General features: G+C 46.1%; 1 protein-coding gene across 6 annotated transcripts in view; it reads right to left on the bottom strand.

The window, feature by feature from the left end:
• Positions 1-16,969, bottom strand: part of LOC106575364 (pericentrin) — a 35,637-nt gene extending 18,668 nt beyond the window's left edge. For 3 of the 6 annotated variants that reach the window (XM_082963477.1, XM_082963475.1, XM_082963476.1), the window contains exons 1-23: positions 16,770-16,967; positions 15,631-15,660; positions 12,854-13,033; positions 11,987-12,172; positions 9,836-9,985; positions 8,921-9,720; positions 8,419-8,793; positions 7,833-8,331; positions 7,182-7,598; positions 6,782-7,096; positions 6,542-6,685; positions 4,799-5,054; positions 4,374-4,661; positions 4,133-4,212; positions 3,936-4,047; positions 3,654-3,780; positions 3,373-3,492; positions 2,979-3,162; positions 1,435-1,546; positions 1,280-1,320; positions 1,052-1,186; positions 387-660; positions 135-285 (exon numbers count right to left, since the gene is read on the bottom strand). In XM_082963477.1, the coding sequence (XP_082819603.1) occupies positions 135-285; positions 387-660; positions 1,052-1,186; positions 1,280-1,320; positions 1,435-1,546; positions 2,979-3,162; positions 3,373-3,492; positions 3,654-3,780; positions 3,936-4,047; positions 4,133-4,212; positions 4,374-4,661; positions 4,799-5,054; positions 6,542-6,685; positions 6,782-7,096; positions 7,182-7,598; positions 7,833-8,331; positions 8,419-8,793; positions 8,921-9,720; positions 9,836-9,985; positions 11,987-12,172; positions 12,854-13,033; positions 15,631-15,660; positions 16,770-16,817 (5,024 nt within the window). In that variant the 5' untranslated portion in view covers positions 16,818-16,967. Of the gene's footprint in view, positions 1-134; positions 286-386; positions 661-1,051; positions 1,187-1,279; positions 1,321-1,434; positions 1,547-2,978; positions 3,163-3,372; positions 3,493-3,653; positions 3,781-3,935; positions 4,048-4,132; positions 4,213-4,373; positions 4,662-4,798; positions 5,055-6,541; positions 6,686-6,781; positions 7,097-7,181; positions 7,599-7,832; positions 8,332-8,418; positions 8,794-8,920; positions 9,721-9,835; positions 9,986-11,986; positions 12,173-12,853; positions 13,034-15,630; positions 15,661-16,769 lie in introns of all 6 variants that reach the window. The other 3 variants (XM_082963472.1, XM_082963473.1, XM_082963474.1) reach the window with 2 other exon arrangements.
• Positions 16,970-19,516: the final 2,547 nt, after the last annotated feature.

Below are 19,516 nucleotides of genomic sequence, written 5' to 3'. Positions count from 1 at the left end.
TCTGTGAATGCATTTGTTTACTAAGGGGCAAACGTTCACTAGCTAGTAAGAATCTCTGGTATTACATGAAACGCACTGTATTAACCTCCAGACCCCACAGTCTCTCTGGGTGTTTAACCCCAGCCAGGTCTCACCTGTCCTGGGCTTGGCATAGCCTCTGGTCTCCCTGCTCCTGAAGCAGAGCAGTCAGCTCCTTGACCTCAGCAGCCATGGTGGACTTGGCCCTGGCCAGCTCAGCTTCATACTGGGCCTCTAGTCTCTGTCTCACTGCCACCGCCTGGGGGTCTGGGGGAGAGATATGTGAGACACAAAGGGCAAAGACCATGCAGAAGTGAAAGTAAAATAAGGGAGTTGTTGAACTCCATGAAACATTTTCATGCACTTACTCTGGTCGTTGTCCAGTGAGGCTTGTAGACTCTTGAGCGCCGCTCTCGCCTCCTCAATCCCTTTCTCCAGCGCGCTCCTTTCTGCCGCCATCCCTCTCTCCAGCTCCTCTCTCAGGGCAGAGACCCGTGCCTCTTCCTCCTCCTGGAGCTCCTGTCTGAGCCTCTGCACCTCCTCCTCTCTCCTCAGGGTCATCTCCTCCATCACTCGCTCCCTCTCCTCCTTACGTTCCTCTGCTAGTTTCACACCCAGCTCCTCAGCAAAGCTCTGCTTCAGCTAAAAACATCCGGGTCAACATACGGTCATTCCGGGTCAACATGTGGCAACACTCATTACGTTGTCACACAATAATGTATGTATGTATGTATGTATGTATGTATGTATGTATGTATGTATGTATGTACTTGCTGTATGTATGTATGTATGTATGTACTTGCTGTGAGTGTGTGTATGTATGTATGTGTGTATGTGTGTATGTATGTATGTGTGTGTGTATGTATGTATGTACTTGCTGTGAGTGTGTGTATGTATGTACTTGCTGTGAGTGTGTGTATGTATGTATGTATGCATGCATGCATGCATGCATGCATGCATGCATGCATGCATGCATGTATGTATGTATGTATGTATGTATGTATGCATGTACTTGCTGTGAGTGTGTGTGTACCTTCATAGTGTGTGAGCGTAGCTCCAGGTTGTGTGCGTCTGCCAGGGCAGCCAGTCGTGTCTCCAAATTCTGGATCATGGTCGTTCTGGTCTGCAGCTCCTCAGAGTGACACCACATCCTATGCTCCACCTCCACCTGTTCACATCACATTAGCAAACCTGCTCCCACTGCAAACTTAACAGAACTTCGATTCACAGAATCTAATTCATTCACTATCATCATTCTTACCTCCACCTGTCTGGCAGCCTCCAGACGCACTCTCGTCAGCTCTGTGTGGAAGAGGAAAATAATAAATTGAGGTAAAGAGAAAATATTTTTATATGTTGAAGAATATTCCAATTGCTTGCTTGCGTGAGTGAGTGAGAGAGTGAGAGTCTGTATACCTCTGACATGGCTGTCTGACAGTTTAGCGCGGAGTTGTTCCATCTCAAGGGCGTGGCGAGTCTTCAGCTCCTGCAGGTCGCCATAGTAACGATCAGTCAGGTCCGAACGCACCTAGAGAGAAAACGAAAGAGTGAGGGAAAGACTAGGCCTGATCATGCTGGATCATAGGTGAGACTGCTCCTGTGTGTGTGTGTGTGTGTGTACGGTTTCCGCTAGGAAAATGTGGCGCCGGACATTTGACCGGCAGCATTTTAATTTACCGGACATTTATTGCATTTGCCGGACCAATATGCGTTGGGTGTGTAACCTGGTTAGGGCGTCCACCCACAGTGCTCTGAATTCCAGAAATCTCATTTAGACTCGAGGATGCAATGGCTTGTGTCCTTAACGAATTCCGATGCACACTTTGAAGATGTTAGAATCACTGTCCACATGCATTTGTCCTCAGCCAACAAGAGGAGTAACGAACAGCAAAATCACAAGCCTACGTCAATCTACGATTTCACATAGAAGAAACGTTTGTTGTTCTGTGCGAGAAAGAAATAGCCAACTCCAAACAGACTCCGGGACAGTTGTGGGATGATAGAGCACAAATTCATACAACCAGTAGGCCTAGGATACATCCCCCCAGAAAACTTTAAAAAGAAATGAGGCTAATGCCACAGATCAGAACGTTTAGCTTAAAATGTTGATCAACTATTATTTCTTTACATTCTAAGAGCAGCAATGCGCTCAAGGCATGCGTTCACGATCCATAATGTTCATTCCATAATGCAGTTAGCGGAAAGAACTTCTCAAAAGTGCACCGCACATGCCAGCGATTTCAAGAGATGAAAATATCCGTTAGAAATGTAGAAAGAGGGGAGATCTAAAGATGCAACAAATAGCATGGGTTGGTAATATGACTTGGATTGTGCCTTTGGCTACTGGACAATAAAAGTTGATCTGAAAACCAATAGAACATGAGATAAATAGGCTACTGGTTTAAATGGTATATGGAAGTCGTTATAAAATAATTGCCTGCACACTTGGTTGGATTTTGGCTAAGCTACTTTGAAGCAAGGTAAGACATGCCTCATAATATGTAGTTTCAAACAATTAAGTATGTTTTCAAAATGCATACTGCCTCCAGCGCATTGCAAAGTGATGTGTGACACGATGAAGCCTGCCTAGTTGCTTATGCACTTGAATGGTGAATGGGAAGCATGCTTCAATTACCAGATGAGAAATAAAAAGCTATTTTTAAATCGTGGCCATTAAAACTGCATTAAGAACTGTTGCGCAATAATTGGGTTTATACACGTTTCACTCCAGCAGCAACAAACAAGCTGTTTGATGATCTGTAGCAGCAGCTCTCGCGCTAGCAGCTCTCGCTCTACATCAACAGATGTTTCTATCAATGAATACCGGCATTTTGGCCTATGGGATTTATTTATTTCTCCCGGACAATTGGCCGGGGCCAATTTTATATATCGGCTTTTCATTTTTTGGGGGAGAAAGCCGGCTATTACAGGTTAACGGTAAAACCCTGGTGTGTGTGTACCTGTAGCAGCTCCTCTCTGTAGGACAGGGCCATACAGGACCGTTGGTTAGACAGTTCCTGAGTGTGTCTCTCCTCCAACTGGATACGCAGCTGGTCAAACGCCTCCTGGTGTTTCTCCAGTTTCAGTGTGATCTCAGCCAGAACATCGGTCCTCTCCTCCTCCCCTCTCCCTTCAGACAGGAAACTACACACACACACACACACACACACACACACACACACACACACACACACACACACACACACACACACACACACACACACACACACACACACACACACACACACACACACACACACCGGTCAGTAAGATGGCCCACCACTGGCCCAGGCTTATAGATTGTGTGTAATTGGTGGGCAGATTAGCCGAGCGAGGCCCCTAGCATTAGCATACCTAGCATCCTGGGTCTTGAGTACAGAGTCCTCCAGGGCTCCCTCCACCAGTCTCAGCTGTAGCAGGGCTATCTCCTCCCGGTAGCTCTCCTCTGCTACTCGCAGACGCTGCTCAAAGTACCTGACCGGGTATACATTAATGGGGTGTAAGTGTGTGTTCACTTGCATGGGTTTACATTGTGTGTTCACTTGTATACCTTGTGCATGCACCTACCTGTATAGGTGTGTGTAGGAGAGCACATTCAGCTGCATAGGTGTGTGTGTGTGTGCACGTGTGTGTACCTCCTCAGGTTCTCCAGCTCGACCTCGTTCTGCTCATTGATCTCCCGCCTCTGCTCGTTAAACTCCGCCTTCAGACGCTCGATGTCATCCACCCGCGACGAACGAGCTAGCAGCTGCTCCTTCAACTCTGGAGAGAGAGGCGAGGGAAAGAGAGAGATGGAAAAAGAGAAGGTATCTGAAATTCTGTTGGTTGACCAATCAAACCAATTTGCATTACTTGACGAATTATGTTCTAGCATAGGTCCAGAGTGTGTGTGTGTGTGTGTGTGTGTGTGTACTCACCTCCCAGTTCCTGGCGGCTGGTCCTCATGTTGTCTAGCTGAGCCCAGAGCTGAGAGACCTCCTGGTCACAAGTCTGTCTCAGAGTCACCTGTTCTCCATGCAGACAACACACCTAGAGGAAAGAGAGAGCGTTTAGGAAAGGCACTATCCAAAGCATAAAGCAAATCTCAGAAACAGAAGTGTGTGTGTGTGTTCACCTCCTGCTGTAGCTGCAGTGTTTGCTCCTCTCTCTCCTGCAGCACCACTTGATGTCTGGACACCAGATCCTCTACTGCACCTGGAGAGTAGCAGTAACACATTCACAACATCCTTATCACGTGTTTATAACATGCTTACAACATATGGACACCATCATCACATTCATAACATCATTATCACATGTTTACAACATGTTTAGAACATATGGACAACATCAATAACACTTATTAGTTGACTCACGGGCAGCAGCGTCCCTGTCGGTCCAGGCCTGGCTCAGCTCCCCCTCCAGCCTCTGGAGCTCCTCCAGGCTAGCCCTGTCCTCGGACAGATCTGCCCCAGTCTGGGTGAAGGCTGCCTGGGTAGAGAGTGATGCCCGAGCCTCTGACAGCTGTGTCTGGAGCTCTGACTGGGCCTTCTCTGACTCCTGCTGCCAACGGGACCTCAAGGCCACTATTTCTGCAGCCTGCCGCTCCTCCATGGACACTCTCTCCTGGGAGAGACGACTCTCACACTCCTGCCTCAGAGCATCTACACACACACACGACAAACATGGTCACCAATGACAGTTTACTCAATCAGGTCAGATGAAGGATCCATTTGTTAAACAGAGCTATGCATTGGAGCATCTGAGTGAGAAGGCCCTACTCTTCTACCATCCTTCTCACCCATGTTCCTGTGATACTCCTGCTGCTCTCGCTGGATCCTCTCCTCACACTCAGCTCTCAGCCTCTCCACCTCAAACTGCTGTCTGGCCTGCAGCACGGCCCTCTCCTGGGACCACTTCTCCCTGAGGGAAGCCTGGAGCTCGCTTAGAGAGGCCTCCCGCTCCCGCTGCAGGTTGGCCTGGGAGAGCTCTAGCTGGGTCGTTTGGTGGTTGGTCAGGCTCAGACGCAGCGCCTCCAGCTCCAGGGCCTGTTGGCTCTATAGCGCGAAAGATAAGACAGAGAGGTAGGTAGGGGGCAGGGTTTCCATTAGGAAAATGTGACGCCGGACATTTGAAGGAAGCATTTTAATTTAACGGACATTTGAGAAATTTACCAGACCCATATGCATTGGGTGCGTAATACTTATTTCCCTCATTAAAATGCAAATCAATTTATAACATTTTTGACATGCGTTTTTTCTGGATTTTGTTGTTATTCTGTCTCTCACTGTTCAAATAAACCTACCATTAAAATTATAGACTGATCCTTTCTTTGTAAGTGGGCAAACGTACAAAATCAGCAGGGGATCAAATACTTTTTTCCCCCACTGTATTCTATTGTTCAGCTAGTCGTTCTGTGGGAGAAAGAAATGGCCTATTCCAAACAGACTCCGGGACAGTTGTGGGATGATAGGTCACAAATTCATACAACCAGTAGGCCTAAGCGACATTAGAAAAAAATTAAAAAAAGCAATGAGGTCAATGCAACAGATCCAAACATTTACCGTAACATTTTAATAAACTATTATTTCTTCAGATTATTAGCGCAGCAATGCACCAAAGCAGTAGGCTCCGCGCGCATGTTCGTTCCATAATGCAATTAGCAGGAGAACAGTGGTCAAAAGCACACCGCAAATGCAAACAGTTTCATGTGACAGAGATGAAAATATCTGTTAGAAATTTAGAAAGAGGGGAGATCTAAAGATGCAGGAACTAGCATGGGTTGCTAATATGACTAGGATTGTGCCTTTGGCTACTGGAGAATGAAAGTGGATTTGAAAACCAATAGAACATGTAAAAAAAATATAGGCTACTGGTTTCAATGGACGTCTTCGTAAAATAAATGCCTCCGCGTTTCTATGGTTGGATTACACTTTGAAGCCATGCCAAGTCATAATATGAAGTAAAACGTTCAGGTTTCAAACTACTAACTATATTTTCTCCAAATGCATACTGCCTCCAGCTCATTGTAAAGTGGTGTGTGACGGATTGAAGCCTGCCTACCATTGTACTTGAATGGCGAATGGGAAGCGAGTTTCAATTACCAGTTGAGAAATAAAAATAGTAGCTCTTTTTAAATCGTGGCCATCAAAAGTTTTTTAACACGAGATTTCATTTAGAATTGTTATTATATTGTTATTATAATTATGAAAGCATGTTTCACTCCAGCAGGAAGGAATGAGCTGTTTGAGGACCTGTAGGAGCAGCTCTCGCCACTGACAGATTTTCCGCTCATATAGGCTCTGCATCTGTATGCTGTGCGTGTGTGATAAACATAACGACCAACGAAAATACACACGGCTAACTGAATTCCACTAAATTATGCAAATTAACCTGTAGACCGATAAGCATGACCGGTCAAATGTATTCACATACTTATTTTGCAATGGGATTATGATTTATTTTTTGGGACAACTGGTCGGCGCCAGTTTAATAAAAACTGGCTAACGGAAAACCTGGTAGGGGTGGTTGTGTGTGTGTGTACCTGTATCTGTAGTAGTTCTGCTTGGTGGGCTGCCTCCAGGCTCTCTCTCTGTTCCCCTGATAGCTCTGCCTTCAAACGTCTAATCTCCTCCCTCTGCTGTGACATCATCTCCGACAGCATCCTCTGGTGTTCTCTCTCGTTCACCTGGAGACAGAAAACAAGAGCGATAGAGAGAGGGGGGATGACTAGCAGCACACAGGTATGCGTATCAGGTTGTTGTTGTGGTGTGTGTGTGTGTACCTGTTTGATAAGGCTGATCTGTCTCTTCTGCTCCTCCTCCAGAGTGGCTCTCTGCTCACACAGCTCTCTCTCCAGACGGCCACTCAGCTCAGACACCTCCTCCTGGTGTTTCTCCTGCAGCTCCTGCACGTCCTCACTGTGAGATCTCCTCAGTCTCTCTGTGGCCTCCTCCACAGACCGCATCTGCTGCTCCAGGAGAGCTTTCACCTCCTGCTCCCTCTCCCTCCGCTGCTCCTCCAGCAGGCGTCTCACCCCCTGCACCTCCTCATCCTTCTCCTGCCTCTCCTCCTCCCACTTCTCCCTCTCCTCCTCCACCTGAAAAAGAGATGTCATATCATGTCTGTTCAGTACTTCCTGAACAGGTCCAAATACATAGTCTAATCATCACCATCCTCCTCACCTCTTCCTCCTTGGCTTGGAGCTGTCTCTGGAACTCCTCCAGCTCCTCCGCCATCACCTTCTCCATCCTCCGCATGGTTCTGTCCATCTCCTCCTCTCTCCTTCTGCCCTCCTCCATCTCCCTCGCTCCATGGGCCTGCACCTCCTCCAGGTTACACAGGTTCTGTCTCAGACACAGCAACTCAGACTCTACCTCTGTTTTCTCCCTCTCCGTCTGCTCTATCCTCCTCTCCCTCTCCTCCGCCTCCTGCCTCGCTGTCTCCGCCTCCTGCCTCGCTGTCTCCGCCTCCTTCTGGACTCTGTCCATCTCTTTCTGAGCGGTGTCGAGCTCCAGGGTTTTCTGACCGAGGAGGGCAGTGGTGGTTTTGTGCCTGGATTTAGTTTCTTCCAGCAGGGCTAGAAGCTGGTCACGATGGGTCTGGAGAGGAGAGGTTATTAGCTTGGACCCAATTAGAACCAATCAAACCAATCAGAGAGAGAGAGAGAGAGAGAGAGAGAGAAACACCAGGATTAGCTAGTGGAAGATAGTGAATTGAGCAAGTGAGAGAAAGGAGAAACAAAAGAATGAGGGAGGAAGAGAGGAAAAAGTGAAAAAGAAAGAGGGACAAGTAGTAGTGAGTAGTGAGGGAGGAAGAAGAAAGCTCCTAGCTACCTGTAGTGACTGTAGCTGTTGTCCAAACAGAGCATGGACTTCAGAGGAGACAGAGTCTCCTGCCTGTTTCACCTCCTGCAGAGAGGAGACCAGCTGCTCCTGCTGCCTCAACCTGGAGAGGAGGACACTCTTCTCCTCCTCCACCTCCCTCAGCTCCCCCTCTTTCTCCTTGTTGCTTCCTTTCTCCAACCGGACAGAGGAGAGCAGCTCTTCCTGCTGTTTTAGACGAGAGAGGAGGAGAGATCTCTCCTCTTTTAGCTGTTCCATCACTTGCTCCTGGCTGGGGAGGAGGGTACCTCCCTCCTCCTCTAGGAGAGGAGAGGAGTTGAGTCTCTCCATATCTTTCTCTCTCTCCTCCAGTAAGGTGCAGAGTCTGTTCTTCAGATTGTCCTCCTCGTGTGTTTTCAGGCTGACCTCCTCCTCAGCTCTCCTCCTCTTCTCCCGCTCCTCCTCAAGCTCCCAGTGCACCTCCTGCAGCTCCTCGGAGACCTGGGCCCACCTACACACACACACACACCATGAACATGAGCTGTAAGTTCTCCAACACACAAAGATATGGTAGACAGGTACACACTAACACACTCACCTGGCCCTGGCCTCCTCCAGCTCCTCAGCGCTCCTCCTCAACTCCTCCATCACCACCTCCTTCTCCCTCTCCCTCAGAGCCACCTCCTCCCTGAGGTCTCCACACTGCTGGATGAGCAGCTCCTTACCCAGGTCTGAGATCTCCTGACTCTCCGACGTCTCACTGAGTCTCTCAGAGGTCTCGCTGGCGTCTCGTGAGACAGAGAGGGGGTCGTTCTGCCACTGGGAGGCGAAAGAGGGAAAGGTTTCGTTCTCAGAGTCGGGGTGGGGGGACCGTGCAGTGGATGGTGGGACGGAAAAGTGAGTTTGTTCTTCCTGCGAAAAGGACAGCTGGGATTGGTCACCACCACTGACGATATCACTGTCCAGCTCAAACCTGTGGTGGGATGGAGGGAGAGAGGGATGAGAGGACTGAAAGGAGAGAGATTAGGAGATGTGATTCGTATGGGGGGAAAATCCACCATAAGGGCAAAAACACACACACACAGTAATGTCCCTCTGACCTGTAGTTGCCAGAGTTGTCCAGCAGGTTGTGCTCTTCCAGAAGGCTGCACTCCTCCAGACTTTCATTGGCCCAGCACGAGTGTGAGGGGACGGCCGAGGACAGGTAGCGTTCCAACAGCGGGGTGCCATCAGTGGGGAGGGACACGTCCAGAAGGCACTCCTCTCTCTCCTCCTCCCTCTCTCCATCCTCCTCCTCCTCCACACTGGCCTTTGCCTGGTTCAGTTTGTCTTTAGAAGCCTTGAATCCCAACTCCTCCCTCGTTCTCCCTCTCTCCCCCAACAGCCGTTTGACTCTCTGCACCTCCTCTCCAAGTCTCCTCTTCTCCTCTTCCTGTCTTTCCCTGATCTCTCGCTCATCCTCCCTCTCGATCCTTCTCTCCCTCGCCTCCTCCTCCAGTCTCCTCCTTAGCTCCTGCAATTCCCTATTCAACACCTCCTTCTCCTCCTTGTACTGGTGGATCTCTCTCCTCTCCTCCTCCCTCCCTTTCCTCTCCTCTTGTAGTTGGGAAAGCATGAGCTGGTTTTTATCCCTCTCCTCTAGCATCTCTCTCCTCAATGTGTGGATCAGTGCATCCATCTCAGGATCAATACAATGTTCTAGGCTCTCACACCCAGCTCCAGTCTGTTCATGTCCCATTCGGAGTGTGCGTATTTGGTTCCCTGGTTCTGTTACTGGGACCTCCAGGTGGTTGGGGAGTGAGGAGAGGTCGTGGGAGCTGTGGCCAGGCTGGGAGGCCTGCTGCTGGGCTAGGGAGAGCTCAGAGCCCCCTTGTGTCCTGGAGCGAAAGAACTGACAGGTCTGGAAAAGAAAACAGGGACATCGAAGAGCTTACATTCACTACTTCATTACTAGCAGTAAAATAAAAACACTTGAATGTTTTTAGACTTTTTGAAGTGTGTGAGTGAGCGTGTACCTGCTGTAGCTGCATCTGCAGGGCCTGAACTTGTCCAGTGAGGGAGGAGGCCTCCTGCTGTACCTGGTCTCTGCTCTCCAGCGCCTCCTGCAGGTTACAGCTCAGTCTGCTAATGATCTCATTACGCTTCTCTACTGCTGCCTGTAACTGCTGCAGAGAGAGAGAAAGACCATAGAGTCAGACACACGCACACAGACATAAACACACATTTTATTCTTAACACCTTACTTTATTACATTTTATTTCGGATCACTTTGGATTAAAAGTGTCTGCTAAATGGCAAATATATGATTGCAAGGGGAATGCAAAGTATAACAGAGAGAGAGGAACAGGCAGAGAGGGAGACGGAACAGAGCGAGTGAAAGGGAACCTGAGCAGAGAGCGAGCAGAGAGCGAGCAGAGAGCGAGCAGAGAGCGAGCAGAGAGCGAGCAGAGAGCGAGCAGAGAGCGAGCGAAATTGGGAGAAATGGGGAGGGAGAGAGAGAGCAGAGAAAGATGTACCTTCAGAAGGTATTCACTAGACTTTGTTGTTGCGTTACAGCCTGAATTTAAAATGGATTATATTAATATTTGTCATCACTGACCTACACACAACACCCCATAATGTCAAAGTGGAATTATGTTTTTCTACATTTTTACAAATGAAAAGCTGAAATGTCTTCAGTCAACAAGTATTCAACCATTTTGTTATGACAAGCCTAAATTAGTTTTGCTTAACAACTCACATAATAAGTTGCATTTCCTCACTGTGTGCAATGTGTTTAACATTATTTGTTACATGACTACCTCGTCTAAAAAAATAAACAGAATGGAGTTAAGCACAGACAAAATCCTAGAGGAAAACCTGGTTCAGTCTGCTTTCCACCAGACACCGGGATATGAATTACCCCTTCAGCAGGACAATAACCTAAAACACAAGGCCAAATCTACACTGGAGTAGCTTACCAATAAAACAGTGAATGTTCACGAGTGACAGTTTTGACTTAAATCTGCTGGAACATCTATGGCAAGACTTGAAAATGGTTTTCTAGCAATGGTAAACAACCAATTTGACAGAACTTGAAGAATTTTGAAAATAAAAAAATAAAAAATAAAAAACAATATTAAAAAAAACATTGGCAAATATTGTACAATCCAGGTGTGTAAATCCCTTAGAGACTTACGTATTGACTCAGGGGTGTGAATACTTATGTAAATGAGATATTACTATATTTAATTTAACAAATCTGCTAACATTTCTAAAAGAAAATTAACTTTGCCATTATGGGGTATTGTGTTCAGAGGGGTGAGAAACATCTATTTAATCCATTTTGAATTGAATCTGTAACAAAATGAGGAATAACTCTAGGGGTTTGAAGACTTTCTGAAGGCACTCTCTCTCTAATTATTCAGAATCAGCCCCGGGTTCTTATGGGTAAAAAAGCATGAGAACAAATTAATCAAAACGAGAAAATACCCAACCCAGTTAGGAGTGTTGTGTGTGTGTTTGGTGTGTGTGTGTGTTTGGTGTGTGTCAAACAAGTGCATCTAACCATAAAGTAATGAATATAACTACTCTTCCCTGAATGAGGGACGAGGTACAAGACACAAGTGTGTGTGTGTGTGTGTGTGTGTGTGTGTGTGTGTGTGTGTGTGTGTGTGTGTGTGTGTGTGTGTGTGTGTGTGTGTGTGTGTGTGTGTGTGTGTGTGTGTGTCTGTGTCTGTGTCTGTGTGTAACTTTTGTTGCAGGGCATGCATAGGAACACGTCTAACCCATTTCTCCTGGTACGTATTTATAACAGAATTATTTCTCCAGCAATAATGAAAATAGAATTCAAGCCGTTTCTCTCCCATCCATCCTCTACAATAGGACAAGCTTTCCATATTTCCTAATTCATAGACAAAGACTGAATGTTGATTGTCTGAAAGACGTGGTATATCAGACCGTATACCATGTGTATGACAATTTTTTAAACACTTTTTACTGGTCTAATTATGTTGGTAACCAGTTTATAATAAGGCACCTTGGGGATTTGTGGTATATGGCCAATATACCACAGCTAAGGGCTGTGTCCAGGCACTGTATCCTTAGCCGTGGTATATTGGCCATATACCACACCTCCTCAGGCCTTATTGATTAAATAAACTGTGTATGTATGTACGGTTAAGTACCTTGAGTTGATATTTTCCAGTGTGAACCACTAGGACATCGTCTTCCACAACCTCCATCTCCTCAGGCTGCCCACCGACCGCTTGCTCCCCCAGGACACTGCTTCCCTCCTGGGGATGGTGTTGCTCCAAGTGCCCCTGGAACTCTGGAAGTTGGCTCGGATCTGTCTCACCAAAACGTTGTGGTTCCTTAAGGGTTACATTTTTTTTGGGGGGGGGGTTTAAGTAAACCAAGTCATATTGCACATATTCATAGACAACCTGCTTGGCTATCTATACAATTAGACACGTTTGATTAATTGTTGTGAACTATACATTTAAAGCAGCGTCACCATCTAATATTAGTCATTGAGAGCTGTAGGGTGATGCAGATGGTGCAGGCTTTTGTTCTAGCATTGCATAAACACACCTCATTGAACAAACTCAGATGGCTTGCTTTATTATTTCCATGAAATTAGATGGACTTCCCCTTTAAAGCCTGTACATAGAGTTGACAGTAATCACATTCATGTTGCTATGACAACCAGCCGCCACAAGCATCTTTGTGTTTAGTGACCCATTTTTACCCTATGTGTGGGGGGGTTGCTAAAGCATAGGAGGCTGCTGAGTTGACATCCATAGGTTGAGACATATGGGTCAGACACCGTAGACAATCTGTCTTCTGAATCGTTTTCATTTTGATTCCACAGAGAAACGAATGACATGTTCTGACCCATGGAGAGATAGATGCTCATAGAGTTGGGATTGGATTGGCATACAATCAAATCTGACAAAGACCTTATGATCGAAATGCTGCATTAAACTATATAGTCAGCCTATGCAACAGTGTGGATATTTACATTCCTTTCATTCATTCAGCCAGAGGCTCACCTCATGGTTACACACGTGGTCCTGCTGTGTGGCGTTGCTGTCTGTCTGGAGGTCCATCCCTAGGGGGCGACCTTGCGCTGGGCCGTCATTCTGCGTTGGAGACGGGCCCTTCCTCTTCTGCGTCTTTTTCTGCGCGACTTGACCGTCCCCTTTCGCCCTTTTCTGTCGGAAGCTAGCAAGCTACGCAGGAAGGACAGGGAGAGGTAGAGGGACACGTAGGTCAGGAGGGCCGAACACCACCACACTATCAGCATGTCAGGGGTTAACTTAGAAGTCAGGGGTAAGAGTCCACCAAAAGTCCATCAAAGTACAAATCCATCATTCCGATCAGGGAATAAAAAGGTCAACGTTTCAATCAACCATCCCAGTGACTTAAGAAGTCAGAAAAGGCTGGAGGTTTAAGGGGTGAAGGTTTTCATCCGCCTAATGAGCAAGAACAAGAGTTTGATTCAGATCATCTTCCCAGCACTCAGGTGACATCCCTGATTGAACCAGCAGAGAGAATGAAAGCCCCAGCACATTGCCAGTCCAAAGCAGTCAACCTCCCAGCATCGCTCCATAGATCTCCCAAAACCACTATCACTGGACAACAAGGTTCCCAACAAAGCGATCGGAAAAACCTTACATTTTGAAGTCCAAGTGCACTGATTTAGTCAGTGTAATTGTGCATCCAATCACTCTTTGCATCTCTTTCAGCATCCCGGTCTCTCTCTCTCCCTCTCTCCCCTCTTCTATAAGCAGCTTAAATCAGATTACAGTGGTTCAGAGACCCTCGTATAACGCTCCACCTCTTGACTCTCGCTCCCTCCCCCTCTCTCCCTCCCTCACGCAGCCTTTTCTCTCCCTCACGCAGCCTTTTCTCTCCCTCACGCAGCCTTTTCTCTCCCTCACGCAGCCTTTTCTCTCCCTCACGCAGCCTTCTCTCCCTCACGCAGCCTTCTCTCCCTCACGCAGCCTTCTCTCCCTCACGCAGCCTTTTCTCTCCCTCACGCAGCCTTCTCTCCCTCACTCACTTTCCCTTTCAAACCATCAGACCAATCTATCAATCACACACAGTTGAAACACACACACACACACGGCAGACAAGCACACTAGTCTCAATACGACAGTTCAACCTCCCGCCGAGGGTTGGGATGGCAGTGTAATGCAGAGAACACAGGAGGAGCTTTGTCCTGAGCCCAAAGTGTGTGTCAGTGTGGTAGCACGTGTTTTGTTCCAATCCGAGCAAACCCGTAACAAGCCGACCCATGCCATGTCCAGCCCCAGGACTCATGTTGCATTGAGCAGTGCTACTGACCCACATGAGTGTGTGTGTGTTTCAATGCCTGATCTCTATATGTGGGCGCTTCTACTCGATTGAAGTCTGCCCAGCTTTCAACAGATACTGTACACACCCACTCACCATCCACAGCCTCCTGTGTCTGTATCTGTGATAAAGTGAGGCTAGACTTGGCTGTAGTCGAACATGCTGCTCTACACACTAACACTATCAGACAGGCAGCTGTGTGTGTACGTATGTAGGCTATTTGTGTTCAAACTGAAGACCGGAGCTTGGTTTGCCTCAAAGCAAAAGACAACTGATGCAGACGTGGCACGTCACCATAGCAACAGCTGCCATAAGTGGCTAACTGACGATTTCACAATTCAGACAAGCATGAAAAAGCCTACTGCAGCCTATGTCATGCCCATTTGTTGATTAGTTTTCAACTTTTCTAATACTGTTGCTATATTTGAGGGCATACTAGCTCCTTCAGAAGTGCCATGTCAGGGTTGGGATGCTAACTGCAAGAGAAGGCCCACTGGGATCCAATGTGTTCGATTATGTCTGAAACTGAACCCTTTTTTCTATACTATTTTAGACCAATGTTTCCCAACCCTGGTTCTCAAGTACCGCCAACAGACAGTACACAGTTTCGTTGTAGCCCTCGACAAACACGCCTCATTCAACTCATTGAGGGCTTGATGATTAGCTGACATGTTGAATCAGGTGTACCTGTCCAGGGTTACAATAAAAATGTGTTCTGTTGGGAGTCCTCCAGGACCAGAGGCCAGCTTTAGTGTCATGGCGCCATCTGATGGTGTGTGTTCACAATGACACACCTGCTATGATATCAGCGAGCCCTCCACTAATTCAACCATTAGGGGGGACAACTGAAGACTGCTGGTGGATCAGTGTCTAGGGGGACAACTGAAGACTGCTGGTGGATCAGTGTCTAGGGGGACAACTGAAGACTGCTGGTGGATCAGTGTCTAGGGGGACAACTGAAGACTGCTGGTGGATCAGTGTCTAGGGGGACAACTGAAGACTGCTGGTGGATCAGTGTCTAGGGGGACAACTGAAGACTGCTGGTGGATCAGTGTCTAGGGGGACAACTTCAATCATGTGGAAATAAATGAACAGAAGTCTCTGCGTGGTGCATTTCTATCTGCAAAGTTTTATAAATGTGTCCCGTCCACAAAACAGAATCCCATTGAAAAAGAGAGAGACGCAAGACAGTGATGAGTCAACAACATCCCAAAACAGATTAATAGATCCCATAGATAGACCAGGGGGTAGCAAACCTTCCGCATGCAGAGCTGCAGCTAACACAGGCTTTTTGCTGCTAATCAGCTGCTCACCAGGACCTTGATTAGCTGAATCGGGTGTGTTGGAGCAGGGCTGGTGCAAAAGCCTGAATAATACTCAGTATCTCTCCTGGATGAAGGTTGGCCACCCCTGTTCTAGATCAATAGACAGAATCACCACAACCCAAGAGCCTGTATCTCACACCACTTACCAACTGACTGGGCTGCATGTTGGTGGATTTCTGTCATAAGGTATAACAATGGTTTATCAATGAAGTTATTGTGAAGGAAGTCATACCAACTCAGCTGCGTGAGAATCGCCCAGGTTTGAGGTGTGCCAAAAATAGGTAGGTCATGCATCAGTTCAAGACTCTGGTGAGGCGGTCAGATTCCTCAATCTATAGCACATGCGTATCTAAATTAACAACAACTGCTGGGAGAATGCCACCCCAAGCAGAGGACATACCTGAAGCTATATAGACACCGTTGTGGGGAACGGTAGGGTTGATGCGCGCAGAGTGCAAGACTTGATGGTCAGGTGACAGGTCAAGACATTTTCGCTAAGGTCTGCGCGGATTATAGGGTCGTTATATTACATTGGCCTGCCTGGTCCTGAGATGTTAAACCTCAGTGGTAGTGTTTCACACCTCTGCATGTATTGCAAATATCGGATTATATTCGCAGAGTTGTGCAGAGAATGTGTATGTTAAAAGCAACCACATAACGTTACACAGACTATCCAAATCCTCCTGCCATCATCACCTGCATCGATTTGATAAACAGGGATGATACTCTTCCTGTAAACGGCCCACACTAGTCAGTAAACAGAAGGGGAATATATTTGGGCTGGGGTAGCAAACTGAATAGGAAACCGTTTATACAGCAACTAGCCAAATGCTAACTAAGTTAATAAACCGTAGTAAACTGGGTGCATTTAGTTAAGTCATTTATCAAAGTAAGTTATTAAAATAGTAGATGAGACAATAGGGTAGTTAAAATAGGCAGTGTAACGTCAGCTGGGTTGTTGAGTCAACGATAGAACAATACTAACATTTGTTTAGTAAGCCACAAAGTGGGGCATTATGATTCATGAATAGCAAAGTGTTTAGCTAGTTACTACACTGTAGCTAGTTTAGACTCGGCTAACCATAGCTACATGTAATGTAGTTAGCTAGCTTTGTTAGAGATTCAATTTGTAGCTAAAACTTTAACTTACTCAAAGCCCTCTATCAAGCAACTGCAACCTATTACTTTATTGTACGACAATGTTGCTGATACTGATACGTTAAGCTAGGTTAGCTTGTTGGCTAGATAGCTACTTTGATGCATTACCCATAAAATCGTTACAAACCTTTGCTCTTCCAGCTTCTAGTTTCCTCTGTCGTTCATCTTCGTCCATGTCTTGGTTGAAACACAACCATTAAAGGTTAAGGACAAATGTCCTGAAATCGCTGATTATTCCACTAAAACCTTCCACTTTCTTGTACCTCGGATGGAAAATCTTTGGAACAACTGTCAATATGAAATTCAATATGGCCGCCATGTCGTTTTTCGCACCGCCTTTATCAAGTTTCCTCCGCTAATATGGCCAATCAACACACTGGGAGCGAATTTCCCAGCCAATGGAAATCATGCTCTCTTACTGTTTACATGCACTGTAAATAACTCCCTCCCACATTCTACAGGTCCCTGACTGACAAGTTACCAACCAATCAGAGGACTGAACGGTGAAGCTAAACTTTGATTGAAAAATAAATTAGCCAATACATGTAGAGAGTTACAAAAATAGTCCACCCATTCACCTCTATTTTAAAAATATGTGCCTGTTTTTGACTGGACCATGAAGCTTTTTAAACCAACTACTCCACCTATGCAAACGGCGCACTAAATGCCCGGGGGAAATTAGGTAACCAGTAGCAGCAAAGCGTTGTGTTTCCCAAATTCAACTGTCAACTGAGGTATCTTGACTACGGATTTTGTCCACTAACTACATATTAGAGCTCTTCATGGGTCCACCCGAACACGAATACCAGGTCCGGGTCCAAATTTCAAACTTGTGCAGGTTGATTCCGGTTTAGTTGCATTTACACAGGCAGCACAATTCAGATATTTTTTTCCTCTAATATTTTCAGTGAGATCTTTTCAGAGTTGATCTGATTGGTCAAAATACCAGTTATAGACACATCGAAATGTACTGGGGGAGGGGGGTCCAAATAGGGAGGGTTGTCAAACTATTTTTTTATTTATTGGGCACATGGGAGGGTAGTGCGTTTTTCCCTGGTTTACATCTGCTCTTCTGCTCATACTTTCCCTATAAATAATGGTTAGACTTACTTTTGATATTACGCTAATAAAGTTTAGAAATGTTTGTGGAGGTTTGGTTTGGCTATTATTAAGCTTTAGCTACTGCAGGCCTATGATATGACGGCAGTGCGCCCCAGCACTCCAACTGATTCCGACAGGTGAACTTGAGGGGAGGAAGACTGTTTCAGGCCTACTAGAGTTACTCCTGTAATACTTCTCTTTATACAAAATATTTTGATTTAAAAAATTGTCTAAATATGTATAGCAGATGCAGCAACCATCTGACATAAAGACATGCATGTTGGTGTCGTAGCATGCCACTGGTATTTCTCTATCTCTCTGGGGTTAGGCCTAATCTTCTCTGTTTTCTAGAGGCTATATATATTTGTTACAATTTTAATGTTGTCCAGCACCAAACCCGCACTGCTCACTTAACCCGGAAGCCAGCCACACAAATATGTCAGATGAAACACTGGCCAACTGGTGACTGAAGTCAGCTTGCAAGCTCTCCTTCACAAGGAGTCACTAGAGCGTTATGGAATAAGGAAATCCCGGGCCAGCCAAACCCTCCCCTAACCTGGACGACGCTGGGCCAATTGTGTGCTGCCTCATGAGTCTCCCAGTCACAGCCAGCTGTAACACAGCCTCGAACCGGGACTGTAGTGACTGCAATGCAGTGCCTTAGACTGCTGCGCCACTTGGGAGGCCCTAGGCATATTGTTTTATTTCGATTTTTGAATATTCACATGAGTCTGTTCCCAATTGGATGGAAACCTTGCTAATGTGCAAGTCCAGTGTCACTTTGAATATGCCTGCACATCACGGTTCACCAGCAGCCCCAAACATCTAAAGAATAAGCTTCTGTACCAGCCAAACAAGCTTGTAAGAATTGTACTTAAACTCCCCCTCATACTCATCTGGAAGATGAGCATTTTTTCATGTCTATCTCTGTAATGTGTCTATGTATTTATGTAAAAAAAAAAAATATGGACCACAATTTATGATTTTTTTTATACTGACAAATAAAATCAATCAATCCAAACTGTGCAGCAGCCAAATTGATGAATGGAAAGAGACATCTGTTACAAAACACCAAAAAGTCAAGCCCTACATTCTGTACTGGGTAAGCCTACAAGCTAGGTAGGAATGTATTTTCTGTTTGTCGAGATTGACACTTGGTATTTATTAGAATCACCATTAGCCACTGCAAAAGCATGAGCTACTTTTCCTGGGGTCCACATAAACATGACATAATACATAGTACAGAATATTATTAGTCAAGGACCAAAATACATTTAAAATGTCACACATAGCCTACATATCAGTACATACACACAATATCTAGGACAAATACATAGTACAGTGCAAATTACAATACAATATATATAACATGTCTGTGTCTCTTCTCAGTCCCCTTTGTGCAGTAAGGTGTTCTTTTAACTGCTTTTTAAAAAACTTGTTACCTGTTGTGGCAGAGTTCCATGTAGTCATGGCTCTATTTAATACTGTGCGTTTCCCAGCCTCTGTTCTGGACCTGGGGACTAGTGTATTTACTGTGGTGTTGAAAAGACAAACCATGACATTGAAGTGCACGAAGTCAGTGTGCTTTGTTTATTGGTTGTGTGGTGCATTGGCACCGAAACCAGCCCCTCTCACCCAGTAAATTTTGATTAGAATTGGGCTGCCTGTGTGAACACAGCCTTTGATTGTCGTCTGGTCTTGGGTCTATGTAACTACAGCCGATAAACCAGAGTGGGCCCGAATGGACATGATCATGGCTCTATATAACCTATA

This window comes from Salmo salar, chromosome 17, assembly GCF_965601325.2.
Source record: "Salmo salar chromosome 17, fSalSal1, whole genome shotgun sequence".
NCBI classification, from domain to species: Eukaryota; Metazoa; Chordata; class Actinopteri; order Salmoniformes; family Salmonidae; genus Salmo; species Salmo salar.
The sequence above is the reverse complement of the archived record's forward strand: the minus strand, read 5'-3'. Positions and strand labels throughout refer to the sequence as shown.